Genomic DNA, 11,070 nt, shown 5'->3' with positions numbered 1-11,070 from the left:
CTAACCAGAAGGCTGGTGGTTCAAACCCACCAGCCACTCCTCGGAAGGAAGATGGGGCAATCTACTTCCGTAGTGATACTGTCTCAGAGACCCAAGGAGGGGTCACTATGAGTTGGGTCCGGCTCTACAGCACATAACAACAACAACAGTTGAGTGGTTGGGCAGCTGGTAGTAGTTATTTCCCATGATGAGACTGGCTATCAACTCCATAGTGGAATCTATCATAAACAGCTGAGAAGCTGCTTTAGGGATATGTTCTGCTTCCCATATATAAGCAGCAGCTTTGGGAATGGTCTTTAGCCTTTTGGCACGCTTGAGCCCTACATGTAGCCAAGTCATTGTTTGATAGCCTACCATGTGCTGGCAATCTTGGGACTTCATCTGGACTTGAATTAGTGGTCTTCTGTGTTGTTAGGTACCTTTGGGACTGTGCCTTTTTACTTGTCGATCTTGGGTTTGTCAGCCCCAGCAGCCAGTAGCTTTCTGAGTGAGGAAAAGCCTCCAGCTTCAGTGAGCCGGGAGCAAGAAGCAGAGCTGAAGCCCAAGGTTGAGGAGCTTTCATCCAGCTCCTAGAGCCTGACACTTTGAACTTGGGCTTCTAGCCTGCAAAAATTGTAAGAATAAACTCCTGTTTGTTAAAGTCATCCCATGTGTGGTATTTCTGTTAGAGCGGCACTAGATAACCAAACCATGAAGTTTGCAGTTCTGAAAAATCTAGATGTGGTAGAGACAGTCTACTTGCTGAGACAGTCCATGATTATGTCCTCCTTGTGAATAGTTACTATCTTTAGGAAAAATATACCTAGGTTCTGGTGTACTGGTAATATGTAGTGCAATGATCATTGGCCTCAGCATAGTAAGATGTATATAATCAGTCATTTCCCAGTGGCCAGACCCTGTACAAATAACTACCTCAACTAGGTTCATTTAAATTATTTATAAAGTACAAATAATGTTGTTGTAATGTGCCATTGAGTTGATTTTGACTCATAGCATTCCCATGTAACAGGAGAACTGCCCCATACTGTTTTCTAGGGTGTTATCTTTATGGGAGCAGATCACCAGGTCTTTCTCCCACAGAGCTGCTGAGTGAGTTCCAATCACTAACCCTTGGTTGGCAGATTGGTGGGTTTTTATCTGCCATTTCAAAGACTGTTTGGGAACCTCATATAAGATGTGTATTTCTGGTAAAAGCTTTAGAAACCAAAACTGACCTACAAATATAAGATTAGAAAGTAAAGAATCTGTATAGTTGGTCTTATGTAACTAAAGAAGCAAAAGTTTTCCCAGAAAAAACAACTCAAAATTAGTCCATGATCAGATATAGTAAAGTCTAAGGCTGGCATGTACAAAACACAGCTTCAACCCTATTTTCTTCCCATGAATTCACTGGCCAATTTAAAAGCAGATACTCTGAGACTAGACTGTTGACCAAAACATGATCCTTGATTGGTCATTTTAGAAATAAACTTTCTACACAGGATAATCAAAAACATAATCATACCTTTTCTACCTGGCTGATCGATCGTCTTTTCAGCAATGTAAGGCATAATTCATGGTAATCCGTTTTTAACTCATGCCCACAGTCATATCTAATAAGTAGACAACAACATACCTACTTTACTCCTGAAGCCTGAAAACTACTTGAAACTTCTTGATATGCCAGTTACACACACACACACCCTTGACCTACCTGGATTTAGAAGCACAACCAACTTTAGCTGAAAGGCAGGCTCTTCCGCTCTCTCAGACCACACTACAGACTGGCTATTGCATTATTCACACAGATTCCCCAATAAACACAATAAAATTCAGTGATTACTTAGAAACAGCTGAGTCTAGATTTTTAAGAAATGCCGAGGTCACAAAGATTCACATTTTTGTTACTCTTAGACAATGCCCAAAATATAAGTCACTCTCAGTCATACATCTTTGTGTATGCTCATCCACCATGCCCTGTGCTTCTACCACCCTGACCCAAACCCCCACCCACAGTGGGCCGCCTTCTCAAATCCTTGCTTGTGGGTATCTGTATCTGTTAGAGAATGAATTGTGTCCCCTCAAAAGATATGATGAAGTCCTAACCCCAGTTCCTGTAAATGTGATCTTGTTTGGAAATAGGGTCTTTGAAGATGTTATCAGTTAACATGAGGTCATACCAGAGTAAGCTGGGTCCTGGATCCCATCTGTATGCTATCCTTATCAAAAAGGAGAACAAACCCAGAAAGAGAGGAAAGACAGTTACATGAAGATGCATCTGTAAGCCAAGGAATGCCAAGGAATTTCCAGGGTTACCAGAAGCTGGAAGAGACAGTGATCTTTCCCTAGAGCCTTCAGAGAGAACATGGCCCAGCCAAAGCCCTGAACTCAGATTCCTAGCCTTCAGAAATGTGAAACAATTTTTGTTCCTTAAATCCACCTACTTAGGTAGAAAACTAAGACCAGCTACTGCCATAAAGTTAATTCTGCCTCAAAGTGAAGAGCTAATATATGGTTATTGTGGTAGAGTACGTGAGAGGTAACAAGGACCAGAACTAGAATTGTGGCTTTGGGAAATGTTGATATGCACACCTCCCCCTTCAGAATTTTTCCATCAGAGACCAAATATACAGCATTTGGCTAATATCAAATAATCAATAAGACAAACAGTATCCCTCTCCCAATAAGAACAGGAAATCAGGGCTATAATCAATGACATAACCACTATCCCAGGTGGGCATAGCCATGCATAACTAGCATCAAAACAGAAAGGAAGAAAAAATTAACTCAAAGTAAAGAAAAAATTATACCTAAATGTTAAATACAAAACTAAATAACTTCTAGAAAATAAAATAGGAGGAAATCTAAGTAATCGTGGACTTGGCAATTAGTTTTTAGATATAAACTAAAGTCTTGACATACATACATACATACATATATATATATATATTATTGTATAACTAAAAAAAAAATAACTCACTGTCGTCGAGTTGATTCAACTAATAGCGACCCCTCTTTGGGTTTCCAAGGCGGTATCTCTACGGGAGTCAATTGCCCAATCCTCCATCCAAGGAGTGGCTGGTGGATTTGAACTACCAGTCTTCTGGTTAGCAGTCAAATGCCTTAGGCACTATGCCACCAGAGCTCCATATATATCTAAGTTGGAATTCATTATAATGCAAGATCAAATAAGAAAATGGAAGAGACAACACTCCTCCTGGAAAAAAGACTTTTTATCAGCTGCACCAGGAGTTAAACCAGGGAGGAGGATCTCCACAGATTTAACAAAAATTTGGCCAAAAAAATTACCAAGATTACTTAAAATATGGCTATACACCAACACTGTTAAAGATAAACCTCACTTTAAAAGAATATTGAGTCTTGAGAAATTCCTCAATATTCCAGTACATGGAAAGAAAAAGTTAATGTACATATGCTAGAGGTGTTTTCTCAAAAAAATGTTACTGATGGTGCTACACCATGGAAATAGTTTGAGAACCACTGGCATAGAAGTTAAATTCTAAGACTATGAAAACTAAATTTTCTAACCTTTGCTCTGGGGCAAATGTAGCTGTACTTTAAGATTAATAATGTTCTAAAAGAATGTATTTTTGTTTGGGGATAACATTCTACAAGTACTTAATCTCTATTTTATTTTCATCTCCTGTTATATAATTGAGCTCTGGTGGCATAGTGCCTAAGGCATTTGACTGCTAACCAGAAGGCTGGTGGTTCAAATCCACCAGCCACTCCTTGGAAGGAAGGCTGGGCAATCTACTTCTGTAGGGGTATCACCTTGGAAACCCAATGAGGGGGTCTCTGTGAGTCAGAAATGACTCGGCAGCAGTGGGTTTGGGTTATATAATTAGTTTTTAATTCCCATTAATGGACTACAATGCAAGTGTGGGTAAACAAATATGAAATTCTTCTGAACCCATTTTGCATCGTATACATTCTTAATTTACCACACTTGAAACAGGAGCAAGAATGCAAAACTTCCTGTTTTTATTGTCTTTCATCGTAACTAGATATTTAACATCTCCATAGACCTGGGAGTTAGATAAAATAACCAAAGTTGCACAAGTTGTTAGGTTAAGTCAAATGTTTTAAACAGTCATACGGATCTCATCTGCACAAACACCTTGGCTATGACTCTATTCACTTCCAGGCAGATCTTGGGAACCATAAAGTCATCTCCAACATGCCTCAAGGGAACCTAGTTACTAAAGTACTAAGTGAAAAGTCACTTAGTACTTTATTTAGTGCCTTATCTGCCTCCATGGAGCAGATGATGGGTTGAACTACCAACCTCCTGGTTAGCAAACAAATGCCTTACCCACTATACCAACAGAGCTCCTTACTATGCCACCAGGACTCTATTATTTTATTATAACTTCTTGTTTTTGATGTGCTCCAAATGTAGTCTATTATAAAAATATACATATGACCTTTATTTAAAACAAATAAACAATCAACAGATAAAGTTAGTTATAAATAATCAGGTATCCATATGTTCAAGTGAATATGTTTTATTAAATGCATACTAATATCTTTCTATATTATGTGAGTATACATAATAAATTAAAATGTATATATATTTATTAAATATAGATATAATACCAGAACATGATTATTTCAGATGAGAAATTAAAATAAACCCATTTTTAAGTATCTTTTGGTCACTCCAAATTGATATTGTTCATAAAAAAATACACTGATTTTTCCCTGGGGAAAAAAATTAATTCCATAGCAATGTAGTTAAGGACATGTTTTATTTCATAGCTTTCTGCAAGCAAAACTGCTTTGATACAAAATGAGTTCAATGATACAGGTGCTACTGTCCACTCAAGCAAAAGAAAACCTCACATTTAGATGAATGAACTTTATAATTATATTGTTACAGTATAATAGGTCTAATATCCAGGACATCTCTGGTCTTATTTAAAGCAATGGCACAGAAATGCTGCAAGGGAATTGTATATCATAGTACTGGCAAGTGCTTAAAGTTAACTGTGAGTTCTCAGTCAGTTACTGCTTCAAGAACTGTGTGTGACACATTTGTCTTTCTGCCCTTCATCTTTCAGTTTACATTTAAATCACTTCAAAATAGATTCCTGTGAGTGTGTTTTGGCTTTTCAGAGTTTCCACAAAAATAAGAAAATGTCATGAGGTATCTTTCACATTATCTACCCATGTAGTGATGTGGTTGACAGAGAGGATGTAGGCTGACCTGTAGGTACAGTAACTGATTTTAGTGTATGCTCCACACATTACAGTGCAGACATGTTAGTTCATGTTAAACTTTCTTCCCCCTCACATATGATGTGACTTTAACCCCAGAATATCTTACAAAAGAAAATTATACAGATAAAATAAACAGACAAATACACAAATAAGGCCATCTGCAGTATCTTAAACTCACCTCTTACAATATTTCACAATAATTTCTACATCATATTTTACATCTTTCAAACTTAAATAATAAATGCTTCAGGAAGGGCCTTGGTGGAACCAACTGCACTATCTCTTTGAGGACTTGTCCAATTTACTGGCAGGTGATTTCCTCTGGGGTGTGGGGATTTTGGAAGGCTTGCCTGTGGACGGCCGAGAACCTGCTCGGGGCGTAGGTCTGTGTGTCTGGGGGACAGTCTCCACATCTGAGCATACGGACTGAATTTCTGAAATGTCAAAGTCTGATGCATCACTGCCGCGGCGGCTGCTGGTCCTACTACCAGCTTTGCTTCCAGCTCGGCTGCCTGGTCGGCTGGGGGTCTTCTTGGAATCTAAGGAAAGAGGGCAGAGATGAATCACTCTTCTTACCAGGTCCTGAAACCTTATACCATCTTTTACCTCAATAATTTTTCTTGACCCCCTAATAAACAAACAAACAAAAACTCACTGCCACTGAGTCAATTCTGACTCATAGTGACCCCTACTGGGTTTCCAAGGATGTCAATCTTTATGGAGGCAGACTGCCTCATCCTTCTTCCACGGAGCAGCTGGTGGATTTGAACCACCCATTCCTTGGTTAGCAGCCAAATGCCTTAATCACTATGCCACTGGAGCCCCTTTGACTCCTAACAGGCACTCAGAAAACACTTGTGGATTAATGGGATTAGGATTCTATCAGGAGATCACAGAGAACACCTTCTCTAACCTGGCCTTTCTCCACTTCACAGCTATAAGTAGCCTCACTCTCAGTAGACATAATATATAAAAAGGTAAATGTGGGCTTACTCCACTATGATAGGATTCCATTTACTGCAAAGAGACATAAGGAATATAACTGTCATTTAAGATTAGGCTACTCAAAGGTTGGCAAGTGTACCTAGATTGTGTGCAGTGCAGATGTGGATCAAATATTGACTAAGTTTTTCCCAATGATAAGTAATTCAAAGCACAGGAGGAATTTACAAGATAAGACTTGAAATTCTAAAGAAGCTTCATGCTTGCTGAGCTGAGAACCCCAGAGCTTTGGTTCACTATTCTGTGCAGAAATTCGAGAAGCAGTAGCATAGGGCCCTAAGGCTGTGTTTTTTTAAACACTCAAAACAGAGGCCAGTACAATCTCCAGGTAAGTAAGAAGAGCCAAGACCTGTCCGCTTGTACAGAGTACTGTAATTTATTTACTTTCCTTCTGTCATTTTCTCATCTTTTTTCGGTACTTAACAAAAGGATTTTCTAGTTACTTGCTCCCATGACTCATTTATCTTCTGCCTTTACTGGAGGACTAGGGCTCCATGTCATTTCAAAAAAATGAATTAGGAATTTTGTCACTAGCTAGAAAGAAAAGGGGCTTTAAGCTTTAGATTATCAGATTGCAAAAGCCACTAACACAAGGAATGTATCACACTCACCGGCAAACTGTGTTCGAACTCTGGAGGCTGCAGTGGTGATCAAGCCGCTGTCGTCCCCAGAGTGGAAGCCTTTCCCTGACAAGTATCCTGGAAGTCGAAGCTTGCTTCCTTGTATCGGTGTTCCCTGCATTTAACCAGTGAAAAGACATTTCGAATTACTGCTCCTGTTCCACTGACACCACTGCTTTACAAACAGGTGAAAATCTTCTACTGGACCTCTTGAGGAGGGGGAGGGGAAGTAGTTTTCAGTTAAACGAGGCATGGACTTCTCACTTGCTTTTCTTCCCTAATTTCTTATCCTGAATTCAAAGGGAAACGAGTTCATGGTTGAAGAGAAGAACACCCCACAAACAACATAGATCCCCAAATGAGTATGCAATTGATGGCAAGGGAAAAAAAGACAAGTTAAATTGTGAGTCCATTAGTAATTTCCAGACTGTTAATGAATATTGCAGGGGTAAAGAGAGTACTGCATTAAATATCCCTGAGCACTGGTACTTCCAGTGGGACAGGAGTAACTGAAGATTTGGCATAGGGTAACTACCTCACCTCTACAAAAGAATGGTAACTGCATGGTGTAGAGAGAAGATGGGGGTCTGAGAAACTATACTGGTGTTATGCTACTGCTAATGCTTTTGTAGAACTAGGCAGAAATAAACAAAAATAGAAACATAATAAATAATGCCTCCCAAAAAAACCAAACTCACTGCTGTGAAGTCATTTTCTGACTCATAGTGACCCCTCCTTGAGTTTCCAAGGCGGTATCTCTACGGAAGCGGATTGCTCAACCTTCCTTCTGAGGAGTGGCTGGTGGGTTTGAACCACCAGCTTTCTGGTTAGCAGTCAAATGCCTTAAGCACTATGCCACCAGAGCTCTCAATTGCCTAGATGCCATAATTTAAGCACTTAATGGCAAAAAAAAAGTGTCATTTTACAACTTAGCACAACATCAGTATACTTCTTAGCTCTCATCTTCTATAGTCCCTACAAACAAGATACCTAGGCACCATTTGGGGATAATTTTGAAAATTCTTACAGGCTTTTACAGACAATATCTAAAGTATGATATTATGAGATATTATTATAAGCCTAAAATCATTGCTTTTTCCAATCTCAATAACATCTTAAAAAATTCTTCCAAAGTTAAAAAATAAACAAATTTTCTGAATATAAGAGATTTCAATCCTCAATGAAGTCACAGCCAGGGGTGATTTGGAGGAAATGAATTCACTTAAATTATGTGGTTTTTAAAAATTCATTTTCCCTTATTAGTTTTAATTGTTTCATCAAGCATATATGACACCTATTGATACATTATTGCATTTCTTAATATAATATTTATACCATTCACTTACATATGTCTATTAAACATATTTAAAATTATACTCTTTATATAAGCAGGCCATTGGTTATGAATATCCAACTTAGGTCCAACTTGTGTGCAACAAAGTGACAAACCAATCCCTGTAAAGCCTATTATATTAAAAACTCAAGGTATACACAAGAGTTCACAATAACAAACAGTGCTACTTTGCTACATGCATCAAAATATGATTATTATTATTACTGTATTATTATGTTAAAAATGTTTCAGTATATTTGGAAGTGTTTCTGAAATGTTTTTTATGCATAGGAAAATACACTATATACTAAGACAAACATCTGACTAACTGATGCTGGATACAAACTGTACTTAATTGTTCCAACTAACGTACAAATTTGACTTAAAAGACATACTTAGAAATAGAACTCGCTCATAATCTGGAGACTGCCTGTATATAATGTATATAATATAATATTTAAGTTTTAAAAATACTGTCACACGCTACCATATTAATCTTCACCCTTATTTAATCACAATCTTTTTACAAATGAGAAAATAGAAGCTCAGTCATTTGTTCAAAACCTAACAAATCGGACCTAATTAAATTCTTAATTTAAAATGAATCTCAACAATCTATGAGGGAGTGAAGACTCACTTATTACAAAGAATAACAATTCAAGGTGGCAGAGTTAATTACCATGAAAAACCAAAACGATTCTTCTCAGAACACCTTGTTCTTTTGATTTTATTGCCCCAAATATGATCTAGGAGCTCTGGTAGCATAGTGGCTAAAGCACTTGACTGCTAACCAGAAGGCTGGCGGTTCAAACCCACCAGCCACTCCTCAGAAGGAAGGTTGGGCAATCCTACTTCTGTAGTGATACTGCCTCGGAAACCCAAGGAGGGGTCGCTATGAGTCGGGGCCGATCTAGTACTCTTAAGACCCCTCCATAAAAACATACTATTGTTTTTGCTTGGTTGGTTGGTTTTGTATTTTGAGGTTATTTGAAATGAAACAGTTTTGCATGAGGCAAATTAACATACTTAGACTTTTATTTTGGGGAGTTTCCTTTAAGATTTGAGGTTCTTTAACCTTCTCATAGTTTTTGCTACAATCGATCCATAATAAATGACCACTCTCCTACATGTAATATATGATAATAACAACTTCCATTTGAAAGGGGTGGTGGGAGTGACAGGAGAGGGGAATGGGTGGAAGGAATAAGAAGTGAAGAATTTATTATTTCTACTCCAATTCTTCCATTCAACAGCCATGGGATTTCTATAGAGTCATGAGGGTAGTGAAATTTCCTCTGCCTATCTCTTATTGTTATTGTGAGGACTGAGTAAAATGATAGGTATGAAAGTATTTTGAAAACTATAAAGGGCTCTTTAAAGGCACTCCATTACTTTTTTAAAGGTCCTGGACTAAACATTATATTCTAGATCTCTATGATGATGTACCTCCTTCCTATAAAAAAAAAATCTATTATCTATCTATCTATATTTACGGACTCTTCTCCCTAAATATTGTGATTCTAATCAAATATGGGGAGCTCTGGAGGCATAGTGCCTAAGACATTTGACTGCTAACCAGAAGGCTGGAGGTTCAAACCCACCAGCCACTCATCAGAAGGAAGGTTGGGCAATCTACTTCCGTAGCGATATCACCTCAGAAACCCAAGGAGGGGTCGCTGTGAGTTGGATCTGACTCGATGGCAGTGAGTTTGGTTTGTTTTTTTACTCAAATATGAGATCATTTAGTGCCTATGTTATTTCACAGAGAAGGGTCTTAAAAAGATATATTGCTGACTTTCAATTCAGTGTAAATTATCTGATATACGATATATATATGGCAATATTTATATCACTTGAATATATTGCATAAATTTTCCCATACATCATACTAAAAAATGAGTGCCTGCTTGAAAAACATGAGCTATCACAGTAAGATGGACTAAAACTACATTGATTACCTATTGAAAATGAGATAACTTTTTGCATTTTTAAGTCCCCCTCATCCACATTGGTAACTTGAGAGCTTATGTCATAGTCATCCATAGTGAACACTCAATAAACATTCTTTGAATTTAGATGATTCTCTTATAAATAACACTGCTTCTTACTCCTGTCCAAAGCCAATGTGCTGCACTTCCTGCCCAAATTATGTCTCCTAGCAAAAGCATACCATCTCCTTTAAAAGAAACCGTACTTAGGTCTGGACATAAATACCTCTATTTGACTCTCCTGAGAGAAAACCAGAGTTATGAGTAAGAACATAGCAGAGAACGTATAGAACCTGTAGGTGTGAATATGTTAAGCCAATGCTGTTCAAGGAGCTGTCTGTCCTGTCTGTTAACTAACCCCTTACTCTTTCAAGGCTTCCAAAAACTGCTGGGTTGATATTTATTTCACAGAAGTCTATAAAAAGAAGTAGTATCATCAAAAATACATATATTAAGGGAGTGGTGGTACAATGTTAGTGGGTGATCATTTCAGTTAAAGACGGTTAGGCTAGAATCTGGGGCCTTACGATACCTCTGCAGATGACACGGGAAAGTCTGAGCTCTCTGCTGGTTTACAAGGAGTTGACATTTTGCTGTTTGTCAACCATGGTTTACCATAATTGCGTGTTAAAGGATGGAGAATCTGTATGGAACAACGGCAAATCAAATGTAAAGGAGAACAAGTGAAAAAAAAAAGCCATAACAAATACATGTTCATAGCAGAGTTACATTTCATAGTAAGAATGGGTATAATAATAGAAAATATGTGTTAACGGCTGATGGCAAATCATGTACTCCAAAAAAAAAAAAAAAAAAGTGAATGAAGCTTTACAAAGAAAAAAAGTAAATCTGACAGGCAAGAGAAGTTCCTAAATGGATAATTTCTATATAGACCACAAGGTAA

At 37.9% G+C, this 11,070-nt stretch overlaps 1 protein-coding gene across 1 annotated transcript in view; it reads right to left on the bottom strand.

Moving 5' to 3' along the window:
* Window positions 1–5,499: 5,499 nt before the first annotated feature.
* DST (dystonin) overlaps window positions 5,500–11,070 on the bottom strand; it is a 614,637-nt gene continuing 609,066 nt past the window's right edge. The window contains exons 103-105 of the mRNA XM_042781628.1: window positions 10,699–10,809; window positions 6,837–6,960; window positions 5,500–5,762 (exon numbers count right to left, since the gene is read on the bottom strand). Coding sequence (XP_042637562.1) covers window positions 5,500–5,762; window positions 6,837–6,960; window positions 10,699–10,809 — 498 coding nt within the window. The remainder of the gene's footprint in view (window positions 5,763–6,836; window positions 6,961–10,698; window positions 10,810–11,070) is intronic.

The sequence above is a fragment of the Orycteropus afer genome, unplaced genomic scaffold (genome assembly GCF_000298275.1).
Source record: "Orycteropus afer afer isolate SDZICR_OR568_19922 unplaced genomic scaffold, OryAfe1.0 scaffold00140, whole genome shotgun sequence".
NCBI classification, from domain to species: Eukaryota; Metazoa; Chordata; class Mammalia; order Tubulidentata; family Orycteropodidae; genus Orycteropus; species Orycteropus afer.
The sequence above is the reverse complement of the archived record's forward strand: the minus strand, read 5'-3'. Positions and strand labels throughout refer to the sequence as shown.